A 20463-nucleotide genomic window follows, 5' to 3' on the forward strand; every position below is an offset into this window, starting at 1 on the left:
ACCATTTATCTTCCCTCTCGAAGAGGAAAAGCAGGAAACTGATCAAAAGAGCCCCATCATTACTCCTGAACTATAAGGTTCATGTTTTCCAAGTTAGATGATTGAACCCAAATTTTGCATATTGTGAAAGTAAGGTTTGGGTGTGGAGTTTCAATAGTATGATTATTTTAATTGATTTGGAATCCGGTTTTGCAGGATTAATGGTGCAGTGAATTATGCATGTAACTTAAATGATGGATTCCATAAAGAAACAGAAGATATGAGTGTTTCTATTTTATTCTTACAAAAATAAAGGAGACAATAACGGAAATGTTGTGAACAAGATGCAATCACGATGTATTAACAACAATATGGAACTACAGATTAATCTTCTTTATTATTTAGAGGTTTGCTACCTTCATTATATCACATGACTTGGACTTGGGAATGACTTTGTGAGCTGGAGAGTAAGAGTTGAATTGGGACTTGACAAAAGCTTCCAAATTCAAAAAAATCCCAAAATTAACCAGTAAAAGAGACAACTCTCCATCTCATGACTAAACCATCATTTGGAGATTAAAATAGACAAATACTTGTATAAATGGAAAATTAAATTCTAATTGTGCATTCATCATATAAATCGGAGCCTTGAAGGGTGATAGATCATAAAGTTTGTAGAAATTTCCAGCCCTGCGCTAGGTGAATATTGCCCTTATGTTCTCAATTAAACAAATAGAGTTCTGAATTTAATTAACTCAGAAATTAATTTCAGATCATAGCATCAATCACACAATAGTTGGAAAAGTAAATGGCAGAAGTTTTAAACATTTTCATACATGTGACCACACAATCTCACACCCAATGACGCAAAGTTCCACACTTAGGTGAAGACATGTGAAACTAGGAGGTTGGCTACTGTCACCTAACCATCACTCCTCCACACTTGAAAGAAAGGGTGGATGTATGTCAAGGGGAGCTTCCCTATGGTGGCCAGGCCCCTCTCTTGTAGTATGGAATGGGAGTAAGGGAGCTTACCATCTATTGCAACAAAAGGAAATGGGAAAATTTTAAAAGGTTGGGGATAATGAATGAAAAGGATCCAGTGCCTTATTGCTTGGGCTATTGATTCATAAATGCAACCTAAGAGGGTTTATTCTCATAAAAGGATTTTAGAAAATAAATTATTACAAATAAATAAGGGAGTGGACTCAGAATAAGAGCTCTACAATCAAACATAGTCTAGGATGCAGCTAAACTTTTACCCACAAATGACTTATACGGATTTAAACCTGCCTCTCAATGACAAGGTGCAAGCTTTTGCCTATAATGGACACATATGGCTTTAACTCCTCTTCAAGACAAGTTACTCCTAGATTTGGCTTTGACACTCTCAACCCAACATATAAAATCTACCATGGTGGTCATTGAACATGAACTCAAACTTGGAATCGAGTGGGGGTCAACTCAAACTTGGACCCCAACTCAGACTGATCTGATTTCAATGACTCAGTTTACTAAAAAAATACATAACATGCTTAGATTTAATGAAAATATTTCAAAGATTCCAAACTATTAGAGAGAAAATGTGTAAAGTCTGCTCATGCATATTCCACGTGAAGGTGAATATATCAAAAAATTTCAAAATAGCACTGAGTGCAATACATTCCAGCAACAAAACACATACTCAACGAGGCTCTAAATGGCATCTAGGTTTTAGAGTCCAAAAAACATGCTACAACCATCTCCTTTTGCCTACGTTTGTCTTCTTCAAATTTTGCAAGCTAATTTTGCAATTCCAATCTAATCTGTCCAATCTCCTTTGATGGGACCATGCACGGGGCAACTTGGTATCCTATACCAGCCAAATGTTCTTTCAATATATGAATTCCTCCCTACCTGATGCATTTCTTGCAATATTTGCAATAATTTTTTCTCATCAACAAGATCAACATGGATCCATGCAGGGTTTTTGACTTTTGGGGCCATGGTTAAAACCTTTGCAAATTCAGATATGCAACATTGAAAATTCTATCTTAAATTCTTAGTATAAAATTTCGTACTTCAAATTTCAAAACATCAAAGCAACAACAACTAGGGAAACCAAAAATGAGGATTCTTTTCCATTCTTGAGGAAGCCATCTAGCAAATTTTGGAGTGGGAGTGTAGTTCAACCTGCAGGAAAGAGGAAACTGGTCCAATGGACAAGATATTTCAACAAAAGAGGTGGGATGGGGTTGATATTACCATTTGGGTTCCTTTTTCTATCTCAAATTCATTTCATTCAATTTTGCATGGTCTCCTTTGTTTATTGAGACGTGTCAAGCTCTAGTTGAAAGGGCTCCCATTGGGTATGTGTCTCCTAGTTTAGGGAGGCTTCGAACCAAATTGTTGGCTATGGCAGAGAAGGAGGTGGATAAAATGTTAGAGCATATTAAATCATCTTGGCCCTTATTTGGTATTAGTATTGTTTTTGATTGATGGACAGATGCAACACGCCATCCACTCATCAATTTCATGGTGTCTTCTTTGAATCGACTAGTCGTTTTGAAAGGTATGGATGCTCATGGGAGATACAAGGATGCACAATATATAGGTGAGTTGTTCATTAAAAGTTATTGAAGATGTAGGTGCTGATTCTTGTGTGCAAATTATTACAAATGCACTTGTTTACAAAGTTGCTAGCATGATTGTGGAAACTAAATATCCACCTATATTTTGGACACCTTTCATTGTTCATTTTTTGAATTTAACACTTAAATCTATTGCATGCCATATTTGTAATTTTGTAAAAAACCATACCAATTCCCTTATAATCTATACAGAGTACAAATATCTATCATTGTTGAAGATTGCATATATGTGGTTTGCCTCCTCTTTCATCATGCTTGAGAGGTTGAGGGAGGTCAAGATAACTCTTGGGTGCATGGCTATTTCAGAGTTTAGGTATTTTTAGAAAAAGATAGATCGAGCTTCTTCAAAAAAGGTCAAGGATACAATGTTAGATGATGGCTGGTGGGAGAGGATAGATCTCACCATTAATATCATAGACCCTATCCTCTCTTTGTTGCAGTTTATAGACATGGACCAACCTGTCCTAGTAGAGGTTTATGAAGGTTGTGATTCCTTGATCGAGTCTATGAAAATAATATTTTATAGAATCTGTGCCTTGAGTATGGGACATCTGTAGAGACTTTATTGACCATCATACAATATATTCTTGTCAGCAGGTGGGATAAGAATTACACACCTTTGCATTGCTTGGTTCACTCATTGAATCTTAAATACCAAAACAATTATTGGATCAATGGTTTACCTTCACACATGTTTGTTCCTCACATGGATGGTGAGATTTCACAAGGGAGGAAGGATGCATTTAGATGGATATGTCAAGATAGAGCATCCCTTGATGAGGTGGAGGGGGGATTCGTAGAGTTTTCTTTTGCTACTGGAATATTTGGGGGTTGTGATGTGGTTAGAGACATGGGACTAAGAAGCCGTATGCTTGGTGGGCAACTCATGGGGTAGCATGCTCTCTTCTACAACAATTATCCATTAGGCTCCTCTCTTAGGATACTTCATTCTCTTGTTGCAAAAGGAATTGGAGAACATATGGGAATTTGTAGAGTTTGAAGAAGAGTAGGTTTGAGCAGTCCAAGGTAGAGACAACAATGCATGTTCACACAAACTTCCATGTTATTTACAATAGAGGGAGAAGTGGTCGAAGGGAAAGACAAAGATGTGGGATGTGTTATTTGATGATATGGATTTGAACATTAGTGTTGATTTGGCAATAGCCAACTTGGATCTTATTGAACGAGTATTGGAGAGTCACTTTTAATGCTGGTGATCCTCTTTAGGGGCCATCCTCCACACCAACAGATGCATTGATTGGATTGGATATTAGAAGAGGGAGGGGGGAGGTGGAGGAGAGAGCAATGGCAATGATGTTGAGTTTGATGATTTTGACATGGAGGACTATGAACGGTCACAAGCTATGCAATTTTTCCATCTACGGTTCTAGTATCTACCCCATTTTATATTTTCCATTGGCATTGCCACCTATAGTAGTTGTGACTTAGTATCTATGTAATTAAATACATTTTGATTTTGATGACTTAATAAGAAAATTGTAGCTTATTGTTCTAATTCTTGTGTGTTTGTCATTTTGATCATCCTTGATATAGTACTAGTAAGTACTAAGCAATAACTAGTTGTATGATTCAATTTGTTATATATATATATATATTCTTCATGTCTTGTTCCATGGGTCATTGTGTCTTGTGTTAAACACTCGTTTTTTTCATTGTTCTCTGTGTCCCATGTCATCCTGTTTTGTGACTTAGATTTACAACAAACAAATTGCCTAGATAAACTTATGGAAATGACATGGACATGAATGAAACTAGGATACTCATGAATGAAACTAGGTAAGTACATCACCATGTTAGAGGATACTCATGATCTAACCATGCAACATAGAGTGAAAGTGACTAGGATGTTGTTGAGAAATATGGTAGCCATGGTTGGTATTTTCATCATGATGAAATTGAATATTTAAATTATATTTTTTCCTCCTAAAAGATGACAGTTCGGCTGGGCCCCTTAGAGGCACCCATTCGACCCCCTATGATGACTACATATATGTGACAATTGCTCCTCATTTGGACAATTCGGTTTTGTATTATCAATCTCTGTTTTCTGCGGGCTAGAGAAGGGAAAAGAAGGATGAAGTCTATGGAGAATGTGGAGGCTTGTTTCTTGGTATTCTTCTAGTTAGTTATAATGATTATCATTATGTTTCTAGACAATTTTGATGGACATTGGATTCTCTCTCATAAGGAAAGCAATTTTGGGTTTTCCCCTTGTTGGTTTTGCCCTGGCCTTACACCTAACTCTTTGTGTCTCTTGTTCATTGTCTCACTGTGTACTTTATTGCTCATTTCATGTTTGATAGCTGTTATTTTCTTCTGTGTAATTGCTTGATGATGTTACAAATAATGGATAAACACTGAAAAATTAATCATTAGAAGTAATTACTTGTTGAAGAAAATATTGTTCTAGCTCTGCCCTAGAAAATCAACATGGTATCAGAGGTGGGGGAGGCTTTCAAGAGCAAGTAATCTTGATCCTTATTCTATGATTCAGATGCACTTCTGTGAGCACATCTGAGGAAGTTCGTATGGTTTTTTTGTGACTAGAAGGATCTTTCTTTGCATTTCGTATGACAACTCTATTTGTGATTTTTGTATGATTTCGTATGGAATTCTCTGAGATTTTCAGATGATTAAGCTCTGGAACTCAAATCACTCTATTGGTCTGCAATTCTCATGGAGTATGATCTGCAATTCGCATGGGTAAAGGTCTCTGAAATTTGCATGGATTATGGATAATCTCTGTGATTTGTATCTCTGTGATTTGTTTCACATGGCAAAACTCGTATGACACTACTTTATCTCTGCCTTGGATGGCAAGTATGGTCTTTTTATGACATATTTTTATCTCTGTCGCGGATTACAAATAAGTCCTTCGTATGGCACATAATATGATCTTTATATGACAGACATGGCACTTCTGTTTTGGATGACTTATGCAGTCTCTATATGGCAGACAAACCTTTGCATGACACTTATATTTTTGTAGTAAATCTCGCATAGCACTTTTGGACAGATCTCACACTTGATCTCTATATTCTTGATTCGCAAGGGAGACAATCATCTTCATCTTGCATGGTAGACATATAATGTGTATGGCACAAGCTTAGATGGCAGACATGATCCTTGTGTAATGGAAGATATAACCTTTGATGATCTCTGTTGATGGCAAACATTGGTATGGTAGACAACCTCAGTCCTATGGCATTGCATGGTATGGCATCACAATCTCTGTTCTTCATATGACATCATCCTCATATGGATGGTAGACATAACCTTTACATGGCACATAATAAATGGTAGACAAGATCCTCATATGGATATGGCACACTATATTTGTTTGTATGGCAGACAAAATCCTCATATGGCAATTCTCATCTCTTATGATGGAAGACTTACTATTTTCTTAGCATGGCAGACATGATACTCCTATGATGGCAAACAATCTTTATCCTATGATCTTTATATGATATGACCTTCACATGGCATAGCAGACATAACTCAGATTTGGATGGCAGATATATCCTCGGTTTGCATGACAAACACATCTTCGTTTTGATGTCAAACATATCTTCATTTTGATGGCAGACATATTTTATATCCGAGCTTCAGATATAAGATGATCTGAGCCACTGTAGAAATCTGTGGTTACCATATAGTTCGAGTTGTTGAACAAAGTCTAAGGTATGTTATTTATATGTGTTTTTCATAGTGACCTAACCAAGGCCGACCTTCATAAGTTGAACAAAGATCTTGTAATTTAGCTTGAGGTATGTTTGAAGATGATCTATGGCAATGCAACCTATATGTCACATGGTAGAAGGACACTTGATTTATACTACATAATAATGACAATGATACTCAGTAAATACTTGACTACAATGATCTAGGTCTTGGTACTTATTCCACATTATATGAGCAGTGACAGTGATATACTGCAGTAACGTTAATGCACATAGATCTCATGATGTTACAAAAGTGAATCCTGTGGCAATGATCTTGATATTTAGCGCACAAGTATGACATAAATGCTTGGGCAGTATGACAGTGGCTCTGATATTATTTGGAAGGCAAAGATATTTGAGAGTGTATTGGAAGAATAGGCTAGTATGGACATCTACGCTAATGGTTCTATGGTCATCCCTTACGTATGAAGCATGTCTACAAGTTCAATGAGTATTAATGTATCGATGGTTGGTAAAGGAAATCTATCAAATGAAAAAAAAAGGCTTCCTTGCTACATTGAAAAAACTTAGTTAATATCACTCTTCTAGTCCCTCAAGGAGGTCATACCCCTTTTTTTGCCTAGGAAGGGTACATCTTCATGGATGTCTGCTACAAGGAATTAAATGAAATTTGTCTTGTTGCATTAATCCTGAAATTTAAATATCTTGGCTAGATACCAAGGATGTACATCTAGGGTTTCTTGATCCTCTAGGGTTTGGAAGTGCAGAAAAAATTGATCTTGGATTTGTAAACCCTAGGTAGCATTGGGGTTTGAGAAAGGAAACCTTAGGGTTTAAGGTCAAATCCGTAGGTTTGAACATTGGTAATGCTACCATTGAAAAGGATAATTAGGGTTTATAGTTAACACCATAGCCAATTAGATTGTAACCCTTGTATGTCTTGATAAGTCATTGGGGTTTGGAACCATTCCAAGTCAATAAGGGCTATAAATGAATTCCTTGTGCTTTTGGATTGATTAAATAAAAGAACCCTAGAAAGATCTAGCATCTTGATGTTGAGATTGATTTGCAGGTTGAAATCAAGAGGGCTAAAGATCAAGAGGGAGTTGTCTTGATAAAAAAAAGATGAGTATTTTGTGTTTCTTTTTTTATTTATTACTGACATTGGATTGTTTATGATTTGTAAACTCTAGGTAGGGTTTTGGAGAAAGGCTTATAGACCATTATGCCTAATTGATAGAAGAAACCCTTACACCTTAATGTTGATGTACACTTCTTGATGATATATGTTTTTTGTTGATAATAAAATGCCTTCTTGATGATGAGGACTCCGTGCTACTGATAATTTGAACTATATGATGACATGATGATGATGGATGATAAGGATTCTTTGATGATGACATGAACAAAATTGGTTGGATTCCTTGATGGCGTGGTCTCCACGATGATGTGGACTCCTTAATGATGAATGATGCGTACTCCATAATGTTGACAATATGTATTCCTCCTTGTTGATAATGATGTATGATGATGTGGATAATATGGTTGGACTCCTTGATTCTTACTCTTTGATGAAGATGATGATGACATGGACTCCTTGAAAAAGTGGAGTCATTTGATGAATCTTTTGATGACTTGGACAAGTTCAACTCCTTGATGATATAAAAAAGTTTGGTTCCCTGATAATGTGGATGAAGTTGTCTCTCTGATGAATGACCTCCATTGTCTTGTTGATGTTGACAAGGTTGATTGGTTGCAAGAAGGTTAAGATTAAGAGGGAGCTAACACAGTCTCAAGAGATAAGTACTTTGTTATTTGTTTCTATTATTGTTTCTTATGTGTCTCTTGTCTTTGTATATATTGTTTGGTCATATTTGTTCTTCCATGGCTTCATAGTGAGGATTGTAGGTACATATTGAAGATTTCCAAGGTGTGGCAACCGTTGAAAATGGATGGAAGAACGAAGTAACAAGATGACTTGTGATTGGATAAGCTCTGGATTCATAGGTAACAAACATGATCAACTTGGTTGAAGCATGTTTTGACCTATGAAGTTCAATATGAAGATGGCTTGAAGTCCTGAAGGAAGATGCTGATCTACTGAAGACGAGTTCATGAACTCCTTTGCTAGGTGTTGATGATATGTTTCTGACAAATGCTGAGAACCTCTTCAGTGTAAGAGGGAGCTGATTGAAAGTGTTGCATGAGCGTGATGAAATACTTGCTGAGAATGTGACACGATGCACTGTGAGTCCATGGACACTTGCTTGATGAAGAAGAAGTTGCAAGACTCTGCTGCTGATGTGTTCATTTGTCCTATTAAGCAAATAAAGAACACTAATAATGATGTTTTCTTCTGTACAATGCTCTAATTAAAGCTGAATGGATAGCTGGATTTTGTTCCTGAAACAAGTGTTGGAATCCACCATTAGTTACCTTTCTGCTTTTGAGTAGGTTGAAGATTATGTAAGAAGCTTGGAATGGCTGAGGATCCCTTTGAGAGGGAGCATTGGTTTGATAGCATCATCGGGTTATTGTAAGACCTATGTGGTTGGGGAATGTGGTGTTGAGGCTTGCAGTCATGAGGTACAAATTTCATCTCTCCCTGGGAGGAGATTGATGATGTACTATTTTCATCTCTCCCTGAGAGGAGATTGATGGTGTACTATTTTCATCTTTCTATAAGAGGAGATTGATGGTGTACTATGTTCATCTCTCCCAAGAGGAAATTAATGGTATATTGTTTTCATCTCTCCTGAGAGGAGGTTGATGGTGTGTTGCTTTTCATCTCTCCTAAGAGAAGTATGACGGTATATTGTTTTCATCTCTCGCAAGAGGAGATTGATGGTACATTGTTTTCATCTCTCCCAAGAGGAGATTGATGGTACATTGTTTTTATCTCTCCTGTGGGGAGATTGATGGTATTTTCATCTCTCCCCTTGCGAGACCTGTGGTATGGTCGAGGAGATTTATGGTGTGATCCCTCATAGGATGTTCCGTGAAACCAATGATTTGGTCGAGAAGGATGAATCATCTCTGTGAGAGATTGGATTGTGGTATGGCCTCATGAACAATGGTGTTTGGTTTGATGCTATTAGCTTTCCATATGTTTAGATTGGTCTCTTCCTTCGGTGTTCCGTGAGACCTCTGATATGGTCAGGGAGATTGAGAGAGAGAGAGAATGAAAAATACCTCCCTGGCTAAGAGGGAGTGTTGAAAAATATGTTAGCCATGGTCAGTATTTTCATCATGAAGAAATTGAATATTTAAATTATACTTTTGCCTCCTAAAAGATGATAGGTTGGCTCCACTAAATGATAGGTCGGCTGGGCCCCTTAGAGGCACCCATTCGACCCCTTATGACCCTTCTCCAGCTCGCAGAAAAAAGAGATTGATAATACAAAAACGAATTGCCCAAATGAGGAGCAATTGTCACACACACACACACATCAGCTCGCAGAAAACAGCTCGCAATTTGTTTTTGTATTATCAATCTCTTTTTTCTGCGAGCTGATGTGTGTGTGACAATTGCTCCTCATTTGGGCAATTTGTTTTTGTATTATCAATCTCTTTTTTCTGCGAGCATATGTGTGTGCGTGTGACAGTTGCTCCTCATTTGGGCAATTCGTTTTTGTATTATCAATCTCTTTTTTTTACGAGCTGTTTTCTGCGAGCTGATGTGTGTGTGTGTGACAATTTCTCCTCATTTGGGCAATTCGTTTTTGTATTATCAATCTCTTTTTTCTGCGAGTTGATGTGTGTGTGTGACAATTGCTCCTCATTTGGGCAATTCGTTTTTGTATTATCAATCTCTTTTTCTGCGAGCTGGAGATTATATATATATATGTGTGTGTGACAATTGCTCCTCATTTGGGCAATTCGTTTTTGTATTATCAATCTCTTTTTTCTGCGAGCTGGAGAAGGGAAAAGAAGGACAAAATTTGTGGAGAATGTGGAGGCTCGTTTCTTGGTATTGTTTTGGTTAGTTATAATGCTTATCATTTTGTTTTTGGACAATTTTGATGGGCATTGGATTTTCTCTCATAAGGAAAGTAGTTTTGGGCTTTCCCCTTGTGGGTTTTTCTTTGGCCTTAGGCTTAATTCTTTGTGTCTCTTGTACATTGTCTCACTGTGTGTTTTACTGCTCATTTCATATTTGATAGTTGTTATTTTCTTTTGTGCAATTGCTTGATGATGTTATGAATAATGGATAAATACTGACAAATTAATCATTAGAAGTAATTTTTTTTTAACAAAGTCGTCTACTTGTGTATTATAAAACTTGCGATTCGAAAACTATTACAATAAGAGGAAGATTCCAAGAGCTGAGATTCAAAATTGGGCTCGCAGACCCATAGTTCTCGAAGCTCTTCTTAACTACACTTAATACTGAATTTAAACGGCTATATTGCCTTACAAAGGATCCTCCTACCCATTTATAACTACACTGCATGAGTTAGGGGGGATGTTGGGTAACCGAGTCATCCTGGAGAGGTTCCCTCTTGCTCACTCTTGTTGAAGCTTCTCCTTGCTGGCTTTCAGTTAAGGTGCGGAGGTGGTCAATGACTGCCTCCATGTGGATGCAGCGATCCTTAAGGTCTTCGATTTCTTTTTTCCTCTTCTCCAGCTTCTTTCTCTTCGAGTTTCTGTCCGCGTGAAAGTCCTCAGTGAGTTCTTTCACCTGCTTCTTCAGAGCATTGATCATAATGACATGTGCCTTGCACATATGGCAATCTCTGTTGTTGAATATGTTATCCATCGGGTTCCTTGGCTGCTGCTGGTTAGCTTGCTGATTGTTCTGGTCAGCCATCTTGCTGGGAGCGGTGAAGGCTTTGTCAGATGCTGAGGAGTTATGAGGCTTGCCGCTTGTGTAGCCGGATTGCTTTGGTGAGGCAGAGTTGAGGTGAGTGCCCTGTTGATGATTGAGAGCAGTGCTGGGAGCACAGAACCAACTGTTAGTATTGAAAAGAACACAGATAAAGGGAAGATTGTTTACCCAGCTCAGATGGAGATCTGGTAAGTCCGCCCTCGTGAAGTTTGCTTGCGCTCGATGCCTGGTGCCACTGTGCGCAAAGGAAAGCCAGCTATTGCCGTTCACTAAGAGAATCTCAGAGTGTATTTGGTCTCCGGTGCTAGCCTTGTTACTGCAGAAAAGACCACCTTGGCACTGCCTCCGATCCAGAAGGGCTCTCCTGCGCGCGCTATGGTTTTGATGAGTAGTGAGGGCCTTTGGGTTCTTGATGAGTTTAAAAAGGATGCAACGGGCGATCTCCCACTCATGAATGGAGGCGGAGTGACTGATCATATCTGTCCTCGAGTGATCTGAGGTGCTCTGTGACCGTCCTTGTATTCTGTAACAGGTATGGGCATGATCACGCCTTCCTTTGATTCCGGGAGAGTGTCGAAGAGAAATGCTGTTGTTTTCTTGCATGTTCAGGTCCTGAGGCCGATTCCCTGTCCTGTACCCTCCGTTTTGGCAGTCGAGATCGATTTGTAGAGCAGAAGATCTCTTTTTCGCTGGCTTGTTGTCTCGAGTTAGATGCCTGAGGTGACTAACAGTCAGATGCATTGGGATTAAGATATATCTATGGGATATCATGATCATATATTTCCTCATTCTCCCTCACCTGGCCCGTGGGTCTTTTGATGGCCTTGTTGGCCAGCTCGTCAGCTGTCTTATTATGTATTCTGAGGACGTGTTTATAAGTCACGTTGTTCATGCCCCTGGCCTGTTCAAAGATTCTGTCTTTTGTTCTGTTCAGGGCACATTGGTTGAAGTTGTTCCCCTTGTTTAAGGCTGCTATTAGGATTGCTGAGTCTCCCATCACTAGAAGGTCATGAATTCCCCTCCTCCGCGCTATGGAGATCCCCAAAAGGAGGCTATATGCTTCTGCTTTGTTGTTTGACAAAGTCCCCAAGCTCCATTCATATGTAACCATCGTTTTTCCTTGGGGGTCCTTTAAAACTCCCCCTGCTCCAGCTATGCCTGGATTGTTCTTTGAGGCCCCGTCGAAGTGTAGTGTGTGCCTTTTTTGCCTTTGGATCCAGTTGTTAACTTCCTCTTTTGACCCTCTGATCTTCCATTCACTCTGTCCAGATCCCTTGATTGTCTTGAATTTTGGATTTGGCTTGCAGTTGAATCTTTGAACCCATGCTTTCACTTGCTCAGTTGAGTATTCCGGGTCAGCTTGTTGAATCCCGTTGGCTTCAATAGTCTCAGCTATAAGCGCAACAGTTTTGGCCAGGATATTTGAGATCCTAGGTTTTTTGTCTTTGAAGATGCTTGCGTTTCTGGCGAGCCATATCTGCCAGCAGAGGTTGGAGGGAATGCTGGACCAGAGTCTCTTGGCGAGGGTTGTGTCTTTGGTTGGAAAGGGAGAGAGTTTCCCCCAGCCTTTCTGAAGGAGAGAGACCTGGTTGGGAACCTCCCCTGTCTCTAGAGGGCTGGTTATGAGCTTCCAGCATGTCGATGCTATTGGGCATTCTATGAAGAGGTGATTGAGACTTTCTTCCTCTTTCCTGCACATAACACAGATGGAAGGCCCCTGGATCCCCTTTTTTCTCAAATTCTCAGCTGTTAGGAGCTTGCCATGAAGCAAGGTCCAATTGAAGAGTTTTATCTTCGGGATACTTTCGATTTTCCAAGCGTTCTTGTGATATTGCCAATTATTCAATGCAGCTTGTTTTTGGAGCGCTTTGTAACCTTCCCTAACCGAGTAGGTGCCTCCATTTGGATCCCATATGAAACTGTCCTCTTTCCCCTTGCTTGTGGGAGCTGCTCCTGCTAATGAGAGTTTAAGGTTGTTCCATTGCTCCTTTAGTCCATCAGGAAGATGCCTGATTTTCCAGCCTTTCCAGCTGTCATGGTCCCAATTTGAAATGTCAAAGAGAGTTGTGAGATTTTTATCAGACATCCACTGCTGCAGCGGCCTCAGATGGGGAAGCTTTTCCTTGGCTTCCTGACCCATTATTTTGTCTTTCCATATGCTGGTTTGCTTCCCATTGCCTGGGGCTTTGGAGATATGAGATTTGAGGAGAGTTAAAGATTTTTTGATCAGCTTCCAGACCGGGGTGCATTGTCTTTCTGTGATTGTGTCGGAGAGGATATTGCTGTTGCTTCCACTTAGGTATTTTTTTTTCAAGACCTCTGCCCACCAGGAGTCTTTCTCAGTTAGAATTCTCCATATTAGCTTGAATCCCATTGCCAAGTTTGCCAATCTGGGCACTTTAATTCCTAGCCCGCCTTTTTCTATGGGGAGGATGACCTTTTCCCATTTTACAAGACTGAATTTCTTCGTTTCTTGCTTTCCACCCTTCCAGAGAAAGCTTCTAAGGATGAGCTCCATGTGTTTATGGATACTTGAGGGGGCGAGCGTTATGGCGAATTGATAAATAGGGAGGGCAGATAAGATGGACTTGATAAGGATTGTTCTTCCTGCTAGATTGAGCCAGTGCATCCCCCAACTTTGAAGTTTGCCTCTAAGCTTCTCGATCAAATTAACCCATACTTCGTGTTTGATTGATTCTTTGGCCAGCGGGAGTCCTAGATACATGAAGTGAGACCAACTAGATTGGGCTGGAATTTCCAGAATCATAGCAATCCTTTGAGTTATATGTCTTGGAACATTCCAGGTATATATTTTGCATTTGTTGTTGTTTAGTTTTCCCCCCGATGCTTGAAGGAAGAGATCAAGGATGGCCTTGAATCTCCTTGCCATAAGGCTTGAAGCTCCACCTATTAGCAGAGTGTCGTCTGCAAATAGGGAGTGATTGATCCCTTTAGCTCCTCTGATTATGTCCACTCCAGTGATTTCCTTCAGCCTTCTCTTGTTTTCTAAATGCAAGCTTAGTGTTTCCGCCATTATAATATAGAGAAAGGGGGATAGGGGGCAACCTTGCCTCAATCCACGGGTGCTTATGAAGGCTCTGCAAGGCCTCCCATTGATGAGCGGAGCTGTCCAATTCTGAGAGACACATTCCATGACCTTATTGATGAAATTCCTTGAAACCCCAAACTTTGCAAGCACAGTCTCCAGGAAGGCGTGATTTACCCTGTCAAAGGCACTAGCCATGTCCAACTTGATTATCATTCCTTTCTCGTTTCTAGCTATACTGCTGTGAATTGCTTCTTGAATCATAATTACATTATCGGTTATGTGCCTCTTGGGAAGGAACCCACCTTGATTGTCAGAAATGATAGAAGGGAGAATTTGTTTCAGCCTATTAGCTAGGATTTTTGAGATAATTTTATAAGACACATTGCAAAGGGAGATGGGTCTGAACCTATCAAAAGATTGGGGGCTTGGATCCTTTGGGATGAGGGCTAGGAACGAAGATTTAACACTACTTCCCAATTTGCTTTTGAGGTGGAAGTTTCTCACCATTCTGAGGAAATCTTTTTTGATAATATCCCAATGGGTTTTGTAGAAGCTTACCGTGAAGCCGTCCGGGCCTGGAGCTTTGTCCAGGGGCATGCTGTTGATGGACCACTCCACCTCTTCTATAGTGATTTCTTTATCCAGATTGCTGTTTTGAACTTCAGTAACCTTTCTTTCAATAATGTTGATGAAGTCCGGGTTTTCTTTGTACTGAGGGTCAGCTGAGAGCAGGGATTGAAAGTGATTTGTCGCGGCCTCCTTGATTTCCTCACTCTCTGTTAAATCTTTCTCATTAAACCTTATCTTACCTATATTATTTCCAGCTCTCCTTAACTTGAGGCAGTTGTGAAAGAAAGAGGTATTTTTGTCCCCCGACTTGATCCAGAGACATCTAGACTTTTGCCTGAGCTCTTCCTCCTCTTTTCGATGCTGGTTGTATAAAGCTTTGTGCATCTCCGCTTCTACCTTTTGATCTTCTTCTGTTTCTTGAACTGTCTCCCTTTCCTGATTCCATTCCTCCAAGCTTCTTTGCAACTCGGTTTTTGTCCTCCTCTCCTCGTTTGCGTGGTTTTTTGCCCAATTTTTTATGGCGATCCTTAGGTGTTTGATCTTTGATTCCCAGACATAATGCGGTGAGCCTGTTATCTCTATCCTCCATGTCTCCTTGATCAGAGATTTGAAGTCCTCGATGGCATCCCAGGTCTTGTTATATTTGAATGGGAGGGGGCCCAAATTCTCCTCTTTTTCCAAGTGCAGCGCTACAGGTCTATGATCAGAAGTGAAGCCCAGTAGGATTGAACTGTGGACCCTTTGAAAGCTGATTGCTGCACTCTCCTGAACAAGAATTCGGTCAAGTCTTTCTTTGATATTGTTTCTGCCTATCCTTTTGTTAGACCATGTGAAGCGGCCATTTTGAGGGGGGATGTCTATAAATTTGTGAGCTTGTATGATGTCCTCCAATTTGTCTCTGAATGGATCTGTGAAGTACTTCCCTCCAAGTTTTTCTTCTGCGTTCCTGATTAGATTCAAATCTCCTCCAAGAAAGATCTTCCTTCCTTGTAAGGCCTCTATATCTGCTTTCAATGATTCCCAACAAGTGGCTTTGTCCCTAAAGTGGGGTGGTGCATATACATTGTAGATTGTGTATTCCTCCCTCAGATCTAGACTTTGCATGTCGATTCTAATCCACCACCTGTTTGGATTGCTGTTTATGAGATTCCATTTGTTTTTCTTCCATAATACACCTATGCCTCCTGATGCTCCTATTGCACTCACGGCTGTTCCTGAATACCTTCTAAACTTTGAGGTGCTGATTTGGAATTCTTGTTCACTAATTTTGGTCTCCTGGAGTAGGAGGAAGTCTGGTTGTTCTGAGTTCATGAGATCACGGACTGCGTTTAATTTGAGGGAGGAGCCCATCCCCCTACAGTTCCAAGAGACCAAAATCATCATTTACCTATTTTGTTGTGAGGCCCGATTTTCTCCTTCGTTTTTTCGCCGCTTCCCTTGTTCTTGTCAAGATATGTGTCTATTGGTTGCTGTGTTCCTGTGGTCATCTCTTTTGCTGCATTCTCATCTCTTATTTCCTTATTCGATTTCCTTCCCACTTTCCTTGGTGGATCCGTGGCTGTAATATTTTCCTTTGTTTTGTTCCTTGTTAGGATCCTTTCCACTGTGCGAGGGGGGGAAGCCTAGAGGGGGGAGGAGGGGGGGGTTCTGTTGCCCTTGGGGGATGGAGGGGGGGATGAGGGTTCTTCTTAGGCTAGGGTTTCGAAAGGGTTGGAGGATGAGGGAATGGAATGATCCATGCTTGATGGGACGGCGGAGATGGGAGGGATATCAGTGTGGGGCACCTCTGGTTCAGGGGGAGGGTTTGATTTCTTTTTTTTTTTTACTACTTCCCATGTTTCCTCTGGGGGTTCAGAGCTAGCATTGACTTCTGTTCTAGCTTTAGAGCACCTATTAGCAAAATGACCATATTCGTGACATACCTTGCATTTGAAGGGAAGTTGCTCGTAATCCACTTGCTGTATGTGTGTCCACTGATCAACTCTGAGCTTGACAGCTTCTGGTAATCCTTTGCCCAAATCCACTTCCACGCAAATCCTCGCACAGGCGTGCATATTCTCTTTTGGCTCCGCTCTGTCCACATATTTCCCTATTCCGTTGCCGATTGCTCTAACTGATTCATCAGCCCAGCAGTGAAGCGGCAGATGCGGAAGGCGAACCCAAACCGGGACTGCATTGGGGACATCCATTTCTGGGTCGAAGTCCGGGGTCCAGCGGTTGAGGTAAAGGCCTCTGGTGTCCATGAAGTATGGTCCATTCCTAAAGATTAGGTTGCGGTCCTCCACAGTTTCGAAGAGGAAGGTGAAGAAGCCTCTTCCACAGAATCTTATCGCAATTTTCCCCTGAACCATAGCGTTCCAATTTCTTTCCACCCATCGTTGGACAGTTCGGGAGGACGGCCATAACCCCGTGAACTGCCCAACTAGTCCTCGTTCTGCCAAGGCAACAGCGGATCTCCTTGGGAGGGTTGGGGGGAGAGGGATCTCCGGTATTTCATCAAGCTTCTTGATAAATTTTGAAGCCGTGGGTCGGATCCGTTCTGGATTGTTCTCTGGGATAAGTGTTGCAAAAGATTTCTCCATGTCGGCCTGACCAGTATCAGGAGATCCCATCATGCCGGAGGCGATTCGCAGGAGAAGGGAAGAGGCAAGAGGCCCAGCAGAGGGAGCAGCAGGCTGCCCTCGGCCTCAGCACGAGCAGCAGCGGGAGACGGGGCGGAAGGCCCAGGGAGGGAGGAAGCAAGCGGAGCAGGAGGCTCGCAGCGGGAGCTGCGACCCAGCAGCGGAGCTGCCGAGCGCAGTCAAGGGCTCGGGGGTTTCACCATCGCCAGAGAGAAATCGCGCCTATTGTTAGTCATGATTATTCTGTATATTCGAAAATCTTGACATTCTTATCCTTAAAGAAGATAAAGGAAATGCATCAATCATTCATTAGAAGTAATTACATGTTGAAAAAAATATTGTTCTAGCTGTGCTCTAGAAAAACAATATATGTGACTAAATGATAACTATGATGGAGAAAAAGATGCACCACTGAAGCAACCTCACCAATATCCAAACATTTTTGCTCAAGGCCGAGTTTACCTCTAATGTCAATATGAGGGGTAACAATACATAGAAGTGCAATTTCTCCTTCAAAATCATTTTTTCATTCCTTATTCAATGCTTACAAGGAAAGCTCAAAAAGCCTACTAAAACAACAATTGCACGGTCATCAAAATGACCTAAGAGACATATTTGCACAAAAATTGAGAAGAAATAGCCTACAAGTAAGATTTTATGGCCTACTGTACGATTTCATATTACTGTACGAATCTGTTGTATGACTCCTTATTCTTGATGTTTGTAGAATTGGATAGGAACTTCCGCATAGGCCCAATGTCGGACATGTGGAAGTCATCCAAAAAGGTCTTTTCTCTTTGTAATTCACTTTAATAAAATTTAAAGTGAAAAGTCTTTTATTAGTGAGTTGATTAATGTCTAATAAACTGTAAAGTATTTACATTAGTGGTCTAAATATAATCTCCACTGTTGTTTGGAATTTAATTTCAACTGTCAATCTCATTAAGAGATTAGGGTTATGGAGACTTGGTCATCAACTCAATGTTATAAAAGAAAGACAAACTGAAAGAAAAAGGCGCAGAAAGTGTTAGAAAAACACAAGTGAGAGAGTGATAAAGGATTTTCACTGAGTTTGCAAGTTCAGAAGAGAAAAGAGGAAACAACTTGAGCAACAAAAGGTGATTAACCCAAAACATGAAGGTGCCGTACACAACAAATGTAAAGGAAACTTTAGGAGGCCGTACAACCCAACAAAAGAGAAGGGTGACAATACAAATTTCTGGGGCAAATTTCAACAACATCAGGAGGGTTTTTATAGTAGGTTTTGGCAAGTGTGTGTAGGCAGTATGGTGCACTGGAGCAACCAACTTTTGCTATATTTTTTCTTGTTTTCTCAGTGGGCTATTTTTGTAGTTTGGGAGCCCTTGTAAGCTTGGAATAAATTTAATGAAAAAGTTAAAAACTGATATTTGAAGGATATGAATTTTCGTGTGTATTTTGGAGATTGGTTTCCTATAGTTTTCATTGACTTTTTATTTCCAGTTAAATTTCCTGCAAGTCTATTTTATTCTATGAACTGAATAATTCAATCTAAATTAATTTTTTAGTAAAGAAATCAAAAGAAATTAATTTACGTAGGTTGTTGGAATAGTGATTTTAGCACTTATGACTGTATGGATATGGGTTGGGATGATCCCCCAACTTCTGGACTTCCATTCTTTCCTCTAGCTTCTAGATGAGTAGCTTGTACAGATACCTCATCTATATTAGTGGGATTAAACATGAGGATAGTGTGCCTCATGTAGTTGTGTAGACCACCAATGTACTTCAACAAAGTCTCAGGTGAGTCTAATGAGATTCCTAGAATCAATGCTCTCTTTTTAAATTCTTGAGTGTACCCTTGCACACTTTGCCCTTTCAACTGTCGAAGAGTTTGCCAACTCATCATAGCTTGTTGCATGTAGGCCAATGGATAGAACTGTTTTTTGATTGTAGAAGCAAATTCACTCCAGGTAGAGATAGTCTTACCATGTATTTTCATGTCAGCTTGGGTCCTGCCTTCCCACCAAACCAAGACAGTGCCTCCAAGGCGTAGGCTTGTCAGCTGAATCTTGCTCTTGTCTGAATCGATATTCTGCGCCTTGCAATAAACATCAGTTTGTCTAATCCAATTGTCCAGCTTTTCTGCATTCAACTCCATCATATATAGGTAAATCAAATTTGACATCTAGTTTGATCAAAGATGCTTTCTTTTTGTGTTTAGGGCTATTAGGAGGTGTGAGAAAGCTTTCTTCTTTCCCTTTGCCTTTTGAGTGGTCATGGAAATATGACTCATATTCTCCTTTGTCTTGTTTAGAGCCTGATGAATCTTCATCCTTATGTTTTCTAAAGTCCCTATACATTTCCTCTACCATGGACTTTATGGCTAGGAAACTATCTATGAATTGAGGGTCTGGCCCCATAGAACCTTCCTCTGACATTGTCTTCCGAGGATAGACTCTTCCAATTTCAAGATTAGTTTCGACCAACTCTCCTTCTCCTAATTTGAGCTTTGATCTAGTTAGCATTCAACAGCTAAACCAACATAAGCTTGTCTAACCTTAATAGCCTAAAGCTCTAATACCACTTGATCTGAATATCACTCGTGAGTGACCTCAGTCAATTAATTAATGAATGAAGGTATTACAGACTCATGTGCTGGTGTGTGTCCATGTTATCTTAGGCAACGGATCAATCATATTGCAAAAGACACAGACACTGAAAAATGGAAAACAGCAAGGGAAACACAGTAAGCAATACAAGAACACAACACATTAATAAGGAGTTCACCCTATTCTCCAGGGCTACAGCTTCGGTCCAACTTTCAGTGGCGACCTTCTTTTATTGTGTCTTTAAAGCGGAGATTTACATTGAGGAGCTCAATTTGAGTCTCCTGAAACAGATAATGCTTGGTAGGGTGGTTCTTGGATTCCCCAAGCCACTAGAGTGCACAAACTCTTTCTTTACCAAATCTTGACCTCTCCAGTCTTTAAGGGGAAGAGCCCAATGTGGTACTCAATTCCTGACAGATCCTCATAGGGATTGCTTGAACCTCTGAAGCCTTCTGTGTGCTCGATGATGCCTTAGGTCAGCTCGGCTA

The 20463-nt window shown here is 40.3% G+C and overlaps 1 protein-coding gene across 2 annotated transcripts in view; it reads left to right on the forward strand.

The window, feature by feature from the left end:
* LOC149182479 (protein RBL-like) overlaps positions 1-20463 on the forward strand; it is a 68549-nt gene that overhangs the window by 29116 nt on the left and 18970 nt on the right. Inside the window, exon 5 of one of the 2 annotated variants that reach the window (XM_089416871.1) lies at positions 2465-2572. The exons of the other annotated variant lie outside the window; for it this stretch is intronic. Coding sequence (XP_089272997.1) covers positions 2465-2572 — 108 coding nt within the window. The remainder of the gene's footprint in view (positions 1-2464; positions 2573-20463) is intronic. 2 annotated transcript variants of the gene reach the window in all.

Source organism: Pinus tabuliformis, chromosome 3_2, assembly GCF_031772625.1.
Source record: "Pinus tabuliformis cultivar Carrire ecotype Pingquan chromosome 3_2, CPIR1, whole genome shotgun sequence".
In the NCBI taxonomy this organism is placed as follows: domain Eukaryota; kingdom Viridiplantae; phylum Streptophyta; class Pinopsida; order Pinales; family Pinaceae; genus Pinus; species Pinus tabuliformis.